The 20151-nt window shown below is 46.8% G+C and overlaps 1 protein-coding gene across 1 annotated transcript in view; it reads right to left on the reverse strand.

The window, feature by feature from the left end:
• KIF15 (kinesin family member 15) overlaps positions 1–20151 on the reverse strand; it is a 1036090-nt gene that overhangs the window by 440179 nt on the left and 575760 nt on the right. Inside the window, 1 exon segment of the mRNA XM_030209299.1 lies at positions 5844–5994. Coding sequence (XP_030065159.1) covers positions 5844–5994 — 151 coding nt within the window.

Below are 20151 nucleotides of genomic sequence, written 5' to 3' on the forward strand. Positions count from 1 at the left end.
CCACCTTTGGTGAAAAAGTTTCAACCTCCCCCCGACCGGCAGGCCGTCCGGCACGGATACTTTGATGGCGGCTATGTTCCCATGGATCCAGTCAAAAGCCCGTCCCCTGCTTTTGCTGTGGAGGTGCAGGGGGCTGCTTAGGCGCACGCTGTTGACGGGAACGAGCGCGCTGGGACTGTCCCTGTGCCTGAGGAGGCCTTCGGGCCGGCTGGGTGTACCTACGCTTGCTGTAGGCGTAGGGTGCAGCCTGCTGGGCCCGGGAAAAACGTCCACCTGCTGAGGTGTATGCTGAAGGCGTCCAGTGGGAGAGCTTGTCGAGAGCGGTTTCCTGCTGGTGTAGTTGGTCCACCAACGGCTCGACCTTCTCACCAAAAATGTAATCCCTCCCGGCAAGAGACATCTGCCAGCCGCTGCTGGGTACGGTTGTCTAGGTCAGAGGCACGCAGCCAGGAGAGTCTGCGCATCACTATACCTTGGGCCGCAGCTCGAGATGCAACATCACAGGTGTCATAGATACCCCTGGACAGGAACTTTCTGCACGCCTTCAGCTGCCTGACCACCTCCTGAAATGGCCAAGACTGCTCCAGAGGGAGCTTGTCAACCAGGTCCGCTAGTTGCCGTACATTATTCCGCATGTGGATGCTCGTGTAGAGGTGGTATGATTGGATGTGGGTCACGAGCATGGAAGATTGGTAGGCCTTCCTCCCAAACGAGTCCAGAGTGCGAGACTCCTGCCCAGGGGGCGCCGAGGCGGTATCCCTCGAACTCCAAGTCATGAGGCATCAACTCTGGGTCTGAGTGGATTCTGTATTGGGACTCTGCTTTCTTGGGGATGGTGGGATTAGATAGTGGCTTCAACCAGTTCCGAAGCAGTGTCTCCTTAAGGACATTGTGCAACGGCACCGTGGAAGACTCTCTAGGTGGTGATGGATAGTCGAGGACTTCGAGCATCTCTGCCCTCGGCTCATCCACAGTAACCACGGGGAAGGGAATGCTGATAGACATGTCCCTAACAAAGGAGGCAAAGGAGAGGCTCTCAGGAGGCGAGAGCTTCCTCTCCGGTGAAGGAGTGGGGTCGGAGGGAAGGCCCACAGACTCCTCTGAGGAGAAATATCTGGGGTCCTCCCCCTCCCCCCACGAGGCCTCCTCCTCGTTGTCGGACATGAGCTCTCTCAGCTTAGACCGCAACCGGGCCCGTCTCGACTGCGAGGAACCACGTCCTCGATGATGGCGTCGAGCGGTGGACTACCACGCCGGCGGGGACAAAGCTCCATCGACGTCGACTCCACCTGAGTGGCAGTCGACACCGGTGCCGCAAGCGGCGTCGGAGGCCTCAGCATCAGGCCAGAGCCCACCGGCGCCTCCATCAACGGCGCTGGGGGCGCAAGCACCCCCGGTGCCGGTAGAGCCTGGCGCATCAGCCCTTCCAGGATCCCGGAAAGGATGGCTCGGAGGCACTCGTCGAGGCCCGCTGTCGGGAAAGGCAGGGGGGCTGGTGTGGGTGTCAGTGCTGGAAGCTGCTCGGGTCCAGAAGACGGTGACGAGATACCCGCGGACCGGCGCAGCGACACCTCTTCGACTGAGGGGGAATGCGCCTCCCGGCACTGCAGCTTCCTGGGCGTCGAGTCGTCCCTCGATGTCCCAGAACTGCCAGTCCCGTGCGTCGTGGGCGACCGATGACGGTGCTTCTTGGCTTTCTTTCGATGCCCGTCATCGGCGCTCCGCGGAAGGAATGAGGAGGTGGAGCCCCCCCCGGCCTCGAGGTATCGGATCAGACAGGGTTCGGTCCCGATGGCCCTGAGCAGCAGGAGTGGCCGGGGCAGACTGCCCGCGGGGCCGCTCACCTCCGCCGTCGCCGGCAGGCCAAAGGTACCTGTGCTCCTGGGGTCGATGCCATAGTCTGTGCCGACGCCATCGACATCGGTACCGGCACCGAAGACCCGGCCGTCGACGTCGAAGGGCCGGCGCAAGTTCCAAAAAGATGGTCCCGCAGAACTTGCCTCGCCACCTGCGTCCACTTCCTTAAGCCGAGACACAAGGTGCACGTCTTGGAATTACGCTCTGGGCCGAGGTACTGGAGACACCAAGCGTGAGTATCGGTCTGCGAGATCTGCCGGCTGCACCGACCACACTTTTTTAATCCGCTCGGGACCTTCGAGGACATCGACGGAAAAATCGCGTCGGCGAAGTCAAAATCGTCGATGGTGGCGGTGAAAAGCACACCTGAAAAAGAAAGAAACGACCGCGCGGCCAGAAGGCCGCAACGACGCGCCTTGCGACTAGGAACGACGAGGAAGACTCTTTTTTGTTTTTTTTTAAAGAAAAAATAACGTGAACGTGTACACTAATAAAGAAAAACCATGAGCTAGGCCACAATCCGGTTTCCGGGGCTGACTAAGAGAGGGATGTGAACACGTCTCTCTCCAGCGCGGAAAGGAAAAAACTGAGCGGGAACGGTCGCGCACGGGCAGGAAGACGGCCGTGCATGAGCGGTGGGCGTGCCCTGCGTGCGGGACCTCCCGCAAAATTTTCTTCCGGTTGGTGGGGGCTGCCGTGGACGTCAACCTAGTCATGAGAACAAGCAGCCTGCTTGTCCTCGGAGAAAAGACGTGCCACAGAATTTTGAATAGATTGGAGAGAAGAGAGATGGCTGAGTGGAAGATCAGTGAGAAGAAAATTGCAATAGTCCAAGCGAGAGGTGACAAGGGTGTGGATAAGGGTTCTGGTAGCGTATTCAGAAAGGAAGGGGCGAATTTTCCTAATGTTGTAGATAAAGAAACGGCAGGTTTTGGCGATCTGTTGAATATGTGCAGAGGAGAGAGAGGAATCAAAAATGACTCCAAGGTTACGAGGAGACAGGGAGGATGTGAGAGCCGTTAACAGAGATAGAGAAAGGGGGAAGAGGGGAGGTGGGTTTAGGGGGAAAAACGAGAAGTTCAGTTTTGGTCATGTTTAGCTTTAGATGGCTTTGAGACATCCAAGCGGCAATGTCGGACAAGCAGGCTGAGATTTTGTCCTGGATTGAGGTTGAAATCTCAGGGGTGGAGATGTAGATCTGAGAGTCATCAGCATAAAGATGGTACTGGAAGCCATGGGATGAAATCAGGGCACCAAGGGAAGAGGTATAGATGGAGAAAAGGAGGGGTCCAAGGACAGAACCTTGAGGCACACCAACAGAAAGCGGGATGGAAGTTGAAGAGGATCAACCAGAGTGAACACTGAAAGAACGAAGTGAGAGGTAAGAGGAGAACCAGGAAAGAACAGGGCCCTGGAATCCAAGCGAGGACAGCGTATCTAGAAGTATAGTGTGGTCAACAGTGTTGAAAGCAGCAGATAGGTCAAGAAGGATAAGGATAGAATAGAGACCTCTGGATTTAGCCAGTAGCAGGTCATTAGAGACCTTGGTAAGTGCAGTTTCAGTAGAGTGAAGAGGGTGAAAACCAGATTGGAGTGGGTCAAGAATAGGTTGTGAAGAAAGTCAAGACAACGGCTTGACAAGGGTCCCCCCCTCCCTCCAAGTTCCAGGTTCGTCCCCTCCCTCCAAGTTCCAGGGGACCGAGTTTCAGGTTCCCCCTCCTTCCGAGTTCCAGGATCCCCCCTCTCGGAACGCGACGTCACACGCATGAGGGTGTCGTCATCCCTCCCTTCCAGTTCCAGGCCCCCTACCTCCAAATTTTAAAAGTCATCTTCACTCACGAAGTCGGGTTTACGGCGGACGGCAGCAGCGATAAAAGGCGTGCAGGCTCGGCCCTGCTCTCTCTCACCCTGGTCCCGCCCTCATTTCCTGTTTCCGCAAAGGCAGGACCAAAGCTGAGAGAGAGAGAAGGGTCGAACCTTCATGCCTTTTACCACTGCTGCTGTCAGCCGCCGTAAACCCAACTTCATAAGTGAAGTTGACTTAAAATTTGGAGGTAGGGGGCCTGGAACTGGAAGGAAGGGAGGGAGGGAGGGACGACGACACCCTCATGCGTGTGACGTCGCAATCCGTTGCCTGGCAACTCTGCAGCATTCCCTTTCAGTGATTGGTCTTTACGAACACGGAAGTACATGACGTCATTTCAGGAGATGGATACAGCAGGAGCACGAATGCTTCAGGCTTCACTTTCTTGGAGTCAGCTTCAGAACGTTGAAGGTGCTTTTTATTATATAGGATATTTATATTGTCCGCATCCTCCACAGTTCCTTTTATTGGTGGATAAACAATACTAAGATTGACAAATTCGGAGTATTATGTCTATAGGCTGATATAGTCAGTTTGAACTCCATGTCTGAGGATCAGACATCATTCACTTTTTAATATTCTGTGTGTGAAAGTTTCTTATTGCAGATTCTCTGTTTTTCATTCCGATAGGTTTTTTGGACTATTTTGATTATCCTATGCTCCTAACTTTAAGGTTGTTTGATTTGAAACAAACATATGTTGGCACAGTTGGACATAAAAGGTCAACATTCAAAATGTTTCTTCAGTCAGCACTGAATGCTAACCCCACAAGTACTTTTTTATTTCTAATTCAATGCCTACTAATAGATAATTCAATGGCTAGTCAAAATTTCTCTTTAGAGTCAGAAGGCATGCTCAGCAGGTGGAGCCAAAATTAACGCAGATAGTGGTGATATTCTGCCACTATCTAGAGAAATTTATCCATTTAGGGGCTTCACACAAAAAGCAGTCAAATAATTAAACAGTAAGGGGTCCACCTACTAAGCTGTGGTAAGCACTAGTGTGTGCTTACCGCGGGACATGCTCAGGCGTCCGGCGGTAAGTTCCTGATCTGTGCACGCAAACCACATGCTAAAATATTTTTAGTTGTATCGCAGACACGTGTCTGAGTTGGATAGTGGGAGTTTCTACACTAATCAGTTAGTGCAGCTATATTACTGAGCGCTGATTACTGCAGGATTACCATGTGAACCCTTACTGCGTACAAAAGAGGTGTCGGTAAGTGCTAAAGCACATGGCTATTAATAGGAAGAAAAGAAACTCGGCCATTTTACTGTAGTAAAAATGGCCTTAGATCGCAGGAAAAAACATATAAGGGCACACTACGGCCACTTTAAGCTGCAGATTAGTAAAATGACTCCTAAGTTATCCATTTTTTAGGACTGCATATTAAGTGTTTCTAGAATATGCAGCCCTAATAGTGATTGTACTTAAAAATTGAGAGGGCTGCTGAATATTCGGAATATAATAATCATCATCCACATGTTCAAACAGCAGCCATGAGTTTGAATTTTGACCTCCTAAGTAGAGCTTGAAAATACCTATATACAAATGGAGTGGCCTAGTGGTTAGAACAACAAACACCAGTGCCCCACCCCTGCAGAGTTTACAAGGCTTATTGTGTTGCACCAGCCCTGTTTAGCATGCCCCTTCACTACCAGTTATAATGTTCTATTACATATTGTGTTGACATGGTGCTATATTTTGTATTGTTTGAATATTTTTACTGCTGTAATTGCCTATTGCTCATGTTCGATCTACTCTTACTGTATACCGCCTTGAGTGAATTCCTTCAAAAAGGCGGTAAATAAATCCTAATAAAATAAATATATCTTATCTGAATAGCGGCTGGCAAGTACCACTATTCAGGTCACTTTTTGTTCCTCCCTTGCTCCTCCCCTCTTTAATGGATGGTATCAGCCATTTCACAGGGATTTTCAGGCCAAAAATCCAGATGAAGTTTAAATTTATTGGCTGTCAGTAAATGTAAAACTTCTTTTGAATATCGGCCTGACAGTTTTAGTTACTTTCTTAAATGAAATGCTACCTATAAAAATACAAAATTCTCCCCACAGGAATCAATGTCATCAGGCTTAGTTTTAGCTCAAGCAGATTAACTTACGTTAAATTCAGCTTTCATTCCTGCTTTCTCTTGTTTGTCCTCTTGAACCTGTTGTTTCAGTTGATCTATTTCAAACTTCATTACTTCTTGCAGATTGTCATACAAGTCCTGCAAAGATCTTTTCTCTTCCAGGATATTTTCATATTCTAGTCTTTAATGATATCAAAATTTTAATGATATTAAAAGATAAGGAGCTGCCAGGTCATGCAATAAAACACAGTTAATCCAATTCATTAGAAGCTCTCTAATGTATGGAAAACATTTCCTGGACTGATGTACAAAATTTCAGTACTTGGTAGGAAATTGCAAATCCTACTGGTCAATACAGTTGTCAAAGCATACAGTTATCCCTATTATGGACATTTAAGTTTCTACTCGACCATATACAGGGTGAGGCAAAAAAAAGTAACCCCCTAGAGTTTTTTTTCCTGTTTTATCAGCAACCTTTGGAATTTCAACGTGAAATTTTACAGCTTTGTTGTTACTATCACAAAGGAATCCTGTTTAGAAGGAATGGTTCTGCAGAATCTTAGTGGAGATTGGGTGGCGACATCGGTAATTGGGGAAATAAAACGGGAGCTGGGCAGACTTCTACGGTCTATGCCCTGATTGTAACTGAATAGATAAGAATGGGCTGGAGTGTAAATTTTAAGGGGCTTCGATGTTAGCTTCAGAACTTAGTACAAGAACAGTGCTGGGCAGACTTCCATGGTTGTGCTCTGAGAACGGCAAGGACAAATCTAATTCGGGTATACATATAAAGTATCTTGTTGAGAAGACTGGATGGACTGTACAGGTCTTTATCTGCTGTCATTTACTATGTTACTATCTACATTTATGTGCTAAGTGGAATGAGGTGGAAGAGTAGCCTAGTGGTTAATGCAGCGGACTTTGACCCAGGGGAACTGGGTTGATTACCACTGCAGCTCCTTGTGACTGTGGGCAAGTCACTTAACCCTCCATTGCCCCAGGTACAAAATAAGTACCTGTATATATGTAAACCACTTTGAATGTAGTTGCAAAATACCACAGAAAGGTGATATATCAAGTCCCATTTCCCTTTAAATACGGCAAAGTTACAGACTTTAGTGTGACCACTCAACGATTTTTGCACATTCAAAAATGTTTGCACTGTAAAACTACCTTATTTTTTTTTTTGGGGGGGGGGGGGGGGGGGGGGGAAAGGGGGTACTGGATTACTGCCGATGTCACAGTGACAGACTTTTGTAAACAAAATGAATTATCTGTATTTACACAGTAACATAGTAAGTGATGGCAGATAAGACCTGAAAGGTCCATCCAGTCTGCCCAAAAGTCACATCAATTCAAGATTTAAATCAACAATGAACGTGATAATATACTTATACTTGATTATGGTCGGTCTTTGGTGTTTCTAGGACATAGACCATAGAAGTCCGCCTGGCTCTGTCCTTATGTTCCAACTACTGGAGCCATCAAAGCCCATTCCAGTCTATCCAAATTCATCTTGTCATTTGCGGGACAAAGACCACAATAGTCTGCCTGGCACTGTGTTCATGTTCCAAACCACTAGAGTCTGGGTCCAAGCTCTCTCTAGCCCATCCTAAACCAGATCGCTATATACGGGACTCAGACTGTACAAGCCAGCCCAACCCCGGCCTTAGTTCATGCAGCCAGAGTTTCCATACTACTACTCATTTCTATAGCGCTACTAGACGTACGCAGCGCTGTACACCTGAACATGAGGAGACAGTCCCTGCTCGACAGAGCTTACAATCTAATTAGGACAGACGAACAGGACAAACAAGAGATAAGGGAATATTAAAGTGAGGATGATAAAATAAGGGTTCTGAACAAGTGAATAAGGGTTAGGAGTTAAAAGCAGCACACAAAAGGTGGGCTTTTAGCTTAGATTTGAAGACGGCCAGAGATGGAGCTTGACGTACCGGCTCAGGAAGTCTATTCCAGGCATATGGTGCAGCAGATAAAAGGAACGGAGTCTGGAGTTAGTGGTGGAGGAGAAGGATGCAGATAAGAGAGATTTACCCAGTGAATGTACTTCCTGGGGAGAAATGTATGGAGAGACGAGAGTGGAGAGGTACTGAGGAGCTGCAGAGTGAATGAACTTATAGGTCAACAAGAGGAGTATGAACTGTGTGCGGAAATGGATAGGAAGCCAGTAAAGTGACTTGAGGAGAGGGCTAATATGATCATAACAACACTGGCGGAATATTAGTCGTACAGCAGAATTTTGAACAGATTGAAGAGGAGAGAGATGGCTAAGAGGGAGACCTGTGAGAAATAAGTTGCAATAGTCTAAGCGAGAGGTGATAAGAGTGTGGATGAGGGTTCTGGTAGTGTGCTCAGAAAGGAAAGGGTGAAATTTGGTGATATTATAGAATAAAGAAACAACAGGTTTTAGCAGTCTGCTGAATATGTGCAGAGAAGGAGAGGGAGGAGTCGAAGATGACCCCAAGGTTACAAGCTGATGAGACAGGAAGGATGAGAGTGTTATCCACAAAAATAGAGAATGGGGAAGGAGGAGAGGTTGGTTTAGGGGGAAAGATAAGAAGCTCAGTCTTGGTCATGTTTAGTTTCAGATGGCGCCGAGACATCCAGGCAGCAATGTCAGACAGGCAGGCTAATACTTTGGCCTGGATTTCGGCTGAGATTTCTGGTGTGGAGAGGAAGATCTGGGAGTCATCAGCGTAAAGATGATACTGAAAACTACGGGATGAGATCAGAATACCATGGGAAGAAGTATAGATGGAGAAAAGAGGAGGTCCCAGGACAGATCCCCGAGGTACACCAACTGACAGTGGGATAGAAGTAGAGGAGGATCCACTAGAGTAGGGAAGGAAAGGGAAATAGGACTTGATAAACCGCATTTCTGAGGTTTTTGCAACTACATTCAAAGCGGTTTACATATATTCAGGTACTTATTTTTTACCAGGGGCAATGGAGGGTTAAGTGACTTGCCCAGAGTCACAAGGAGCTGCAGTGGGAATCAAACTTAGTAGCTCAGGATCAAAGTCCACTGCACTAACCACTAGGCTACTCCTCCATTCTATACAGTATACAGTAAAGGTACGCTGGGAGAGATAAGAAGAAAACCAGGAAAGAACAGAGCCCTGAAATCCAAGTGAGAACAGCGTTATCAAGGAGTAGGCTGTGATCAACAGTGTCAAAAGCAGCAGATAGATCGAGAAGGATGAGGATAGAATAGAGACCTTTGGATCTGGCCAGGAACAGATCATTGGAGACTTTAGCAAGCGCTGTTTCAGTTGAATGAAGGGGGCGAAAGTCAGATTGAAGTGGATCAAGAATAGCTTGAGATGAAAGAAAGTCAAGGCAACTGCGGTGAACAGCACGTTCAAGTATCTTGGATAGGAAAGGGAGGAGGGAGATGGGGCAATAGTTGGAAGGACAGGTAGGGTCCAATGAAGGTTTTTAAGGAGTGGTGTGACTACGGCATGTTTGAAGGCATCATGAACAGTCGAAGTGGAAAGTGAAAGATTGAGGATATGACAGATAAAAGGGATGACAGTAGGAGAGATAGTGTTAAGTAGATGGGTGGGAATAGGATCAGAGGAACAGGTAGTTAGTTTCGAGGAGGAAAGAAGATGTGTAGTTTCCTCTTCAGTGATTTCAGAAAAGGAAGAAAAGGAGGCTGGGGTTGGAGGGTTGAGAGAATGGACTAAGGGAAGGAGAGGTGGCGGTGACCTGGTTGAGAATTCAAGTTTAATCTTGTGAACCTTATCATGAAAGTACTCAGCCAGAGTCTGGGGGGGGAGTGAAAGGGGAGTTGGAGGTGAAGGCACTTTGAGGAGAGAGTTCAGTGTGGCAAAGAGACGTCGAGGGTTTCAGCCAAGAGAATTTGTCAACTGGATATAATAGACCTGTTTAACAAGTAAAAGAGCAGACTGGAAGGAGTTCAGCAAGAATTTGAAATGTATGAAGTCAGCATGGGCACGGGATTTCAGCCAAGGGCGTTCGGCAGAGTGGACACAGGAACATAGGTAGCGGATTCTAGAGGTCAGCCAAGGCTGGAGTTTGGTACATTTTACAGAACGGGGAATGGGAGGAGCGAGAGTATCCAGAGCAGAGGAGAGAATAGTATTATAGGAAGAGACAGCCTCATTGACAGACTTGGATAACATAGTGGTAGAGAAGAGATTTGAAACACTGGAAAACAAGAGTAGAAGGGTCAGTAGCCTGAAGATTCCTAAATGTATTGGATAAGATTGGAAGGGACTGGGGAGGAGGGTGTTTAAGTGTGAAAGTTATCAGATGATGGTCAGAGAGGGGAAGAGTTGAGGCACAGAAACTGGAGAGTGAGCAGCTTGAGAACAGGATAATATCAAGGTAGTGGCCATTCTGGTGAGTGGGGGAACTGGAGCACAGTTGAAGACTGAAAGAGCATGTTAAAGCAAGAAACTGAGAAGCATAAGAGTCAGAGGGATCATTAGCATGAATGTTAAAATCCCCAAGAATGAGGGAAGGAGATGAAGGTTCAAGAAAGAAGGAAAGCCAGGCATCAAAGTCAGTGAGAAAGGAAGAAAGGGACTTATCTGGGGGTCGATAAATGACTGCTAATCGGAGAGGTAGAGGAGCGGACTTCGAAGGAAGAAAAACAGCGAGACTGAGGTGGACAAAGAGGTGGAAATCTACAAGAGGGTGAAAGTAGTAGCCTGACACCACCTCCGTGGCCAACCGGGGGAGGAGCATGGGAGAAAAGAAAACCTCCATGGCATAGGGCCGCAACTGAAGCAGAGTCTTCAGGGTAAAGCCAAGTTTCAGTTAGGGCAAGCAGATGGAGAGTACGACAGATAAAGAGGTCATGGATGTAGGAAAGTTTGTTACAGACAGAGCAGGTATTCCATAGAGCGCAAGAGAAAGGCAGGGAAGAAGGGGAGAGGAGAGGAACAGAAATTAGATTGGAGATATCATGGTGTGACCTGCACAAATAGGATGAGAGCTGATATGGAGGACCAGGATTGGGATTTATGTCCCCAGCAGAGAAAAGGGGAAGGAGCAAGAGAGTACGGAGAAGAGTAGGAGAGGTATGATTTTTTATTTTTGTTACATTTGTACCCCGCGCTTTCCCACTCATGGCAGGCTCAATGCGGCTTACATGGGGCAATGGAGGGTTAAGTGACTTGCCCAGAGTCACAAGGAGCTACCTGTGCCTGAAGTGGGAGTCGAACTCAGTTCCTCAGTTCCCCAGGACTAAAGTCCACCACCCTAACCACTAGGACACTCCTCATAGTGACAAAGGCAAGATGTACTCAGATAGAAAGGAGATGGATGATTGGAAGGAAGGAAACGTTGAGAGCTGAGAAAAAGGAAGAGGAAAAAAGATGGTGAGATGATGAATACAGATGGTGGACAATGTGTTCCTGCAGTGTATAGTGGTTTCAGATGGAGTTTCCATCTAAGCACCTCTTGATATGTAAACATACAGTGGGGGAAATAAGTATTTGATCCCTTGCTGATTTTGTAAGTTTGCCCACTGACAAAGACATGAGCAGCCCATAATTGAAGGGTAGGTTATTGGTAACAGTGAGAGATAGCACATCACAAATTAAATCCGGAAAATCACATTGTGGAAAGTATATGAATTTATTTGCATTCTGCAGAGGGAAATAAGTATTTAATCCCTCTGGCAAACAAGACCTAATACTTGGTGGCAAAACCCTTGTTGGCAAGCACAGCGGTCAGACGTCTTCTGTAGTTGATGATGAGGTTTGCACACATGTCAGGAGGAATTTTGGTCCACTCCTCTTTGCAGATCATCTCTAAATCATTAAGAGTTCTGGGCTGTCGCTTGGCAACTCGCAGCTTCAGCTCCCTCCATAAGTTTTCAATGGGATTAAGGTCTGGTGACTGGCTAGGCCACTCCATGACCCTAATGTGCTTCTTCCTGAGCCACTCCTTTGTTGCCTTGGCTGTATGTTTTGGGTCATTGTCGTGCTGGAAGACCCAGCCACGACCCATTTTTAAGGCCCTGGCGGAGGGAAGGAGGTTGTCACTCAGAATTGTACGGTACATGGCCCCATCCATTCTCCCATTGATGCGGTGAAGTAGTCCTGTGCCCTTAGCAGAGAAACACCCCCAAAACATAACATTTCCACCTCCATGCTTGACAGTGGGGACGGTGTTCTTTGGGTCATAGGCAGCATTTCTCTTCCTCCAAACACGGCGAGTTGAGTTCATGCCAAAGAGCTCAATTTTTGTCTCATCTGACCACAGCACCTTCTCCCAATCACTCTCGGCATCATCCAGGTGTTCACTGGCAAACTTCAGACGGGCCGTCACATGTGCCTTCCGGAGCAGGGGGACCTTGCGGGCACTGCAGGATTGCAATCCGTTATGTCGTAATGTGTTACCAATGGTTTTCGTGGTGACAGTGGTCCCAGCTGCCTTGAGATCATTGACAAGTTCCCCCCTTGTAGTTGTAGGCTGATTTCTAACCTTCCTCATGATCAAGGATACCCCACGAGGTGAGATTTTGCGTGGAGCCCCAGATCTTTGTCGATTGACAGTCATTTTGTACTTCTTCCATTTTCTTACTATGGCACCAACAGTTGTCTCCTTCTCGCCCAGCGTCTTACTGATGGTTTTGTAGCCCATTCCAGCCTTGTGCAGGTGTATGATCTTGTCCCTGACATCCTTAGACAGCTCCTTGCTCTTGGCCATTTTGTAGAGGTTAGAGTCTGACTGATTCACTGAGTCTGTGGACAGGTGTCTTTCATACAGGTGACCATTGCCGACAGCTGTCTGTCATGCAGGTAACGAGTTGATTTGGAGCATCTACCTGGTCTGTAGGGGCCAGATCTCTTACTGGTTGGTGGGGGATCAAATACTTATTTCCCTCTGCAGAATGCAAATAAATTCATATACTTTCCACAATGTGATTTTCCGGATTTAATTTGTGATGTGCTATCTCTCACTGTTACCAATAACCTACCCTTCAATTATGGGCTGCTCATGTCTTTGTCAGTGGGCAAACTTACAAAATCAGCAAGGGATCAAATACTTATTTCCCCCACTGTATATGCAACCATTTTAGGGCCCTGTTTACTAAGCAGCGTTATAGGCACGTTAAGTATGTACGTGCCTACAATATCCCTAAAAGCACCTACATGGCTAGCATGTGCGCTAAGTGTAGGAGCGCTAAAAACACTAATGCACCTTAGTAAACAGGGCCCTAAGTTTTGTTCTTTATATCATTCATTTTATAATTAGAGATCCTGTGTGATCATCCCACGCCTTTTTGAATTCCACCACAGTTTTTATTTTCTACCACCTCCCTCAGGAGGTCATTCCAGGTATCAACCACCTTCTCTGTGAAAATGTTTTTTTTTTTAAATCATATCTAATAGGATAATTTCTTTAAAAGCACCTGTAAATTATTCTGGATCAGAACAAAAATCATAGTAGCGGACAAAATAAGAATCAAGACAACACGTGAACAAGGTTTCAGAACAAAGGTGACAAGACTGTTAAGAACTTCCCAAAGCAACTGAAAGCCTGGGGGTAGACACTGAGCATTCTCAGTGACTGCAAAATTTGGACACATTGTTAATTGTATTGTATTGTTTGAATGACGTTACTTTACCATGTTTTAGCTTGTTTTAGCACTAATCTATTGATCCCATTTTACCACCGAAACCACTGCTGAGTCCATAACACCTCAACTAGAAATTGGCTCAATTAGAATCCACAACAAAACCCTATATGATCACTTGAACTGTGTCTTGTTTTACAGACCTCCAGGCAACTGGAACGAAGGCCAGACTATTTATATGGACTTCATCTCAAACACACGTGTAACCAAACTCCAACATACTATTACTAGAAGATATCAACCTTCACTTAGAAGACCCAAACTCTATCAACGCACAAGAATAAAAGGGCACACACTCAATCTCATCTCACACAAACTATCAACAGACCAAAACCTATTGATAACTGATATCAAATGGTCAGAAACACCCTGGACCGATCACTACAAACTAAACCAGTCCCTACACTGGCAGAAAAAGGACTTACAACGAACACAGGATCACACATCCTACAGCACAAGAGGTCAAGTAGACACGAAAACATTCTGGCAGCTGATATACAGTAATGAATGGTCAACACAAACAGACTCTACCTACTACCTCATAGAATGAGACAAAAGATGCAAAAGCATACTAGACGAAATAGCACCTTTACGAACTACAACCTCACGCAAGCATAACTCGATAACATGGTTCAACGATGAACTAAAAAAGCTAAAAACGAACACCAGGAAACTCGAACAAGCATGGAAGAAAACAAAATATGAACATACACTTAACACATGGAAACAAATACAAAAAAAATACAAATACGCAATAAGACAGACCAAAAGATTATTCTATAAAACTAAAATAGGGAGAGATTACAATGACAGAAAAAAAAAAAAAAAAACTATAACCAACTGGTGAACAAGCTCCTAGACACCAACTCGGTCACAACAACGAATACAGATATCCCATCTGCAGATGAAATTGCTAAGTATTTCAATGAAAAAAAATTGTAAACCTACGCAACATGCTGCCTCAAGCACCGCTGACATTGAAAACTTCCTTAATAAACTGGATCCAACCACTGGATAATACCCGGCTGACTGGACTTGGTAAAACTTTGCCCTCCTTACCATCGAAACAGTTACCCAAGCTATCAGCAAGTTCTCCAACACTCTTTGTAAACTAGATATCTGCCCCAGCTAACTAATAAAATCCACACCTGACCACTTCATAGCAGACCTCCCATCCCACCTAAATTACATGCTTCAGCAAGGTCTCTTCCCTAAGGAAAATGGCAATATCCTACTCACCCCAATACCAAAAGATACCAAGGAAAAAAACTAAAGAAATCACAAACTACCGTCCAGTAGCATCGATCCCATTGACAATCAAACTGATGGAAAGCATGGTAACCAAACAACTTACAGACAACATAAATACTCAATATTGCATGAATCACAGTCAGGTTTCCACTCCCTCCACAGCACCGAAACAGTACTACTCACTCTCCTAGCCAAATTCAAACAGGAAATAGCAACAGGCAAAAACATCCTTCTCCTCTAATTCAATATGTCCAGTGCATTCAACATGGTCAACCATAATATATTAATGAGATTACTAGACAAATTCGGGATTGGTGGAAACATACTTAGCTGGATCAAGGGCTTCCTAACCACAAGAACATACCAAGTAAAATCAAATTCAAACATATCACCACCGTGGGAAGCAGACTGTGGAGTACCGCAAAGATCACCGCTATCACCAATACTCTTCAACCTAATGATGACCCCACTAGCCAAGAGCTTATCCAACCAAGGCCTTAACCCTTCCATATATGCAGACGATCTCATAATATACATTCTGTACAATACCAAACTGACAGAAATCAGCAACGAACTCAAGCTCAGCCTGAACATCATGGACTCATGGGCAGATGCATTCCAACTAAACCAAATAAAGAAAAAACTTATTGCCTCATCCTCTCATCCCAACACAGGGCCGACAACCCCACAAGTATCAACACCCCAGATTACACCCTTCCTCTATCAGACAGCCTAAAAATCCTCAGCATTACAAAAGACCGCAACCTAACACTAGAGAGTCAAGTGGCATCCTCAACAAAGAAAATGTTCCACTCAATGTGGAAACTCAAACACTTGAAACAATTCTTCCCGAGGCAAACATTTCGCAACTTGATACAATCGATGGTGCTAAGACACGCAGACTACTGCAATGGAATTTCTGCAGGATGCAAAGAACAACCCTTAAAGAAACTCCAGACCGCTCAAAACACGGCAGCTAGGTTTATATTTGGAAAAAAAACGCGATTTGAAAGCGCAAAAGTCCTCCGCGATAAACTGCACTGGCTCCCAATCAAAGAACACATTGCCTTCAAAATCTGCACCCTGGTCCACAAAATCATCTACGGTGAAGTCCCGGGATACATGACAGACTTGATCAACCTACCAACTAGCAACACATCAGAATCAACACGATCAAATCTAAATCTGCACTACCCAAGCTGTAAAGATCTTAAATACAAATCGACTTACGCATTCAGCTTTTCCAACATAAGCACACAATTGTGGAATGCATTACCAAAAGCCTTGAAAACGACGTAAGACCACCTAAACTTCCAGAAATCAATAAAAACCCACCTTTTCAAAAAGGAATACTCCACCGATCCAACTTAAATGCCTGATCCCTGCAACACAACAAACCTAAAGTACGTGATGGACAAAACTCAACTCTTCCGTTGTACGTTTCCCTACTGTGGCTACGCCACATGAACTTTATTCTACCACTACATCACCATGTATTTGTTCTCACCAGAATCTGCATATGCCTCTCCGGTACTATGTAAGCCACATTGACCCTTCAAATAGGTGGGAAAATGTGGGATACAAATGTAACAAATAAATAAATAATTTTTTATGTGCAAAAATTGCTTTCTGAAAAGTTCCGAGAGAAAAGGACATTTCTCTGGTAAGTGAACGCTATTTTGCTTTGTGCATTGGGAACTTAAAGATTGGAGTTTAAAGGAGGAATTGTAGGTTAGTATTAGGCAAAATAAAAATATAAAAAGCAATTTTATCAACAAATCTCCATAATCTTTTCCACTTAGTTTTAAAAACTTTGTACCACAGCATTAACAGATAGAATCTAGCAGGCACCACAGGATCTAATTCAGTCTTCCCACCCACCCCTAGCACAACTTCATTTATAGTCAGTTATTGTAATTAGGGTAACAAGCAAGGAGTGCTCTTACAGAGTTTTAAATACATTTCATTACCATCCAAGAAGGAAACACTAAATAAATCATACAATATATTATACAAACTAAGAGACACTTTTATATTAGGCTAATATCCTTAATACTGTACCAAGTTCTAAATTACTGAAAAACTCAAAAACACTAAGATGGAGTCAGCAATTCAGCAGCGAGAGGGGTGCTATCCAGTCTTTTGCATTGAGTGTCACATGTATGATTACCTTCCAGTTGGTGAGATGTCATATGTGTGTGCCCGATGCAAAGAGCTCTTAGCTCTCAGAGAGCGTGTCCGTTCTCTTGAGGCTATAGTAGCAGACTTGCTGGAGCTCAGGGAGACAGAGAGGTCCATAGAGGAGACCTACAGGGATGTTGTAGAGAAGTCCCACCTCCAGTCTGGTAGCCCCTGTGCTACCTCAGAGGAGGGAGGTCTCCTAGAAGGAGAGCATCACCCTGGTGAAGTAGGAAGTACAATAAAGCAACAAAACGAGCTGAAGATATCCAGACAGACCAAACTGAAGTCACAGATGTTGAGAAACCAAAATAATTTATTAGGACCAGCCCACCAGGGGATGTACTATCCTCTCGCACCGAGGATATGTCGCCAAGTGCTGCCTGGGAGGGAAAGGTTAGGACAGCTGTTGTAGTTGGTGATTTGATTATTAGGCATATAGATAGCTGGGTGGCTGGTGGACGTGAGGATCGCCTGGTGACTTGCCTACCTGGTGCAAAGGTGGCGGACCTCACGCATCACCTAGATAGGATTTTAGATAGTGCTAGGGAGGAACCGGGTGTCTTGGTACACGTGGGTGCCAATGACATAGGAAAATGTGGGAGAGAGGTTCTGGAAGCCAAATTTAGACTCTTATGTAGAAAGCTAAAATCCAGAACCTCTAGGGTAGGGTATGATACATACCTGTAGCAGTTGTTCTCCGAGGACAGCAGGCTGATTGTTCTCACGACTGGGTGACGTCCGCGGCAGCCCCCACCAACCGGAAAGAAGCTTCGCGGGACGGTCGGCACGCAGGGCACGCCCACCGCGCATGCGCGGCCGTCTTCCCGCCCGTGCGCGACCGCTCCCGCCAGTTGAATGACAAGCAATAAAATATGAAACACAACTCCAAAGGGGAGGAGGGAGGGTAGGTGAGAACAATCAGCCTGCTGTCCTCGGAGAACAACTGCTACAGGTATGTATCATACCCTTTCTCCGAGGACAAGCAGGCTGCTTGTTCTCACGACTGGGGTATCCCTAGCTCTCAGGCTCACTCAAAACAAGAACCCAGGTCAATTGAACCTCGCAACGGCGAGGGAACAACAGAAATTGACCTACGAAGAACAACTAACTGAGAGTGCAGCCTGACCAGAATAAATTCGGGTCCTGGAGGGTGGAGTTGGATTTACACCCCAAACAGATTCTGCAGCACCGACTGCCCGAACCGACTGTCGCGTCGGGTATCCTGCTGGAGGCAGTAATGAGATGTGAATGTGTGGACGGATGACCACGTCGCAGCCTTGCAAATCTCTTCAATAGTGGCTGACTTCAAGTGGGCCACTGACGCTGCCATGGCTCTAACACTATGAGCCGTGACATGACCCTCAAGAGTCAGCCCAGCCTGGGCGTAAGTGAAGGAAATGCAATCTGCTAGCCAATTAGAGATGGTGCGTTTCCCGACAGCGACCCCTAGCCTGTTAGGGTCGAAAGAAATAAACAATTGGGCGGACTGTCTGTTGGGCTGTGTCCGCTCCAAGTAGAAGGCCAATGCTCTCTTGCAGTCCAATGTGTGCAACTGACGTTCAGCAGGGCGGGTATGCGGCCTGGGAAAGAATGTTGGCAAGACAATTGACTGGTTAAGATGGAACTCCGACACCACCTTCGGCAGGAACTTTGGGTGGGTGCGGAGCACTACTCTGTTGTGATGAAATTTGGTATATGGAGCATGAGCTACTAGGGCTTGAAGCTCACTGACCCTACGAGCTGAAGTAACTGCCACCAAGAAAATGACCTTCCAGGTCAAGTACTTCAGATGGCAGGTATTCAGTGGCTCAAAAGGAGGTTTCATCAGCTGGGTGAGGACGACGTTGAGATCCCATGACACAGTAGGAGGCTTGATAGGGGGCTTTGACAAAAGCAAGCCTCTCATGAATCGAACGACTAAAGGCTCCCCAGAGATGGCTTTACCTTCCACACGAAAATGGTAAGCACTAATCGCACTAAGGTGATTCCTTACTGAGTTGGTCTTGAGGCCAGACTCTGACAAGTGCAGAAGGTATTCAAGCAGGTTCTGTGCAGGGCAAGAACGAGGTTCTAGGGCCTTGCTCTCACACCAAACGACAAACCTCCTCCACTTGAAAAAGTAACTCTTTTTAGTGGAATCCTTCCTAGAGGCAAGTAAGACCCGGGAGACACCCTCAGACAGACCCAACGCAGTGAAGTCTACGCCCTCAACATCCAGGCCGTGAGAGCCAGAGACTGAAGGTTGGGGTGCAGCAACGCTCCGTCGTTCTGCGAAATGAGGGTCGGAAAACACTCCAATCTCCACGGTTCTTCTGAAGACAACTCCAGAAGAAGAGGGAACCAGATCTGACGGGGCCAAAAGGGCGATATCAGAATCATGGTGCCGCGGTCTTGCTTGAGCTTCAGTAAGGTCTTCCCCACCAAAGGTATGGGAGGATAAGCATACAGGAGGCCAGTCCCCCAATGGAGGAGAAAGGCATCCGACGCTAGCCTGCCGTGTGCCTGAAGTCTGGAACAGAACAGAGGCAGCTTGTGGTTGGTCTGAGAGGCGAAAAGGTCCACCGAGGGGGTGCCCCACGCTCGGAAGATCTTGCGTACCACTCTGGCATGGAGCGACCACTCGTGCGGTTGCATGACTCTGCTCAGTCTGTCGGCCAGACTGTTGTTTACGCCTGCCAGGTACATGGCTTGGAGGAGCATGCCGAACCGACACGCCCAACGCCACATCCCGACGGCCTCCTGACACAGGGGGCGAGATCCGGTGCCCCCCTGCTTGTTGACGTAATACATTGCAACCTGATTGTCTGTCCGAATTTGGATAATTTGGCAGGACAGCCGATCTCTGAAAGCCTTCAGTGCGTTCCAGATCGCTCGGAGCTCCAGGAGGTTGATCTGCAGATCCTTTTCCTGGAGGGACCACAGACCCTGGGTGTGAAGCCCATCGACATGGGCTCCCCACCCCAGGCGAGATGCATCCGTCGTCAGGACTTTCGTGGGCTGCGGAATTTGGAATGGACGTCCCAGGGTCAAATTGGTCCGAATGGTCCACCAGAGCAGTGAAGTGCTGCAACTGGTGGAGAGGCGGATGACATCTTCTAGATTCCCGGTGGCTTGGAACCACTGGGAAGCTAGGGTCCATTGAGCAGATCTCATGTGAAGACGAGCCATGGGAGTCACATGAACTGTGGAGGCCATATGACCCAGAAGTCTCAACATCTGCCGAGCTGTGATCTGCTGAGACGCTCTGGTCTGCGAAGCCAGGGCCCA

The sequence above is a fragment of the Microcaecilia unicolor genome, chromosome 1, assembly GCF_901765095.1.
Source record: "Microcaecilia unicolor chromosome 1, aMicUni1.1, whole genome shotgun sequence".
Classification (NCBI taxonomy): domain Eukaryota; kingdom Metazoa; phylum Chordata; class Amphibia; order Gymnophiona; family Siphonopidae; genus Microcaecilia; species Microcaecilia unicolor.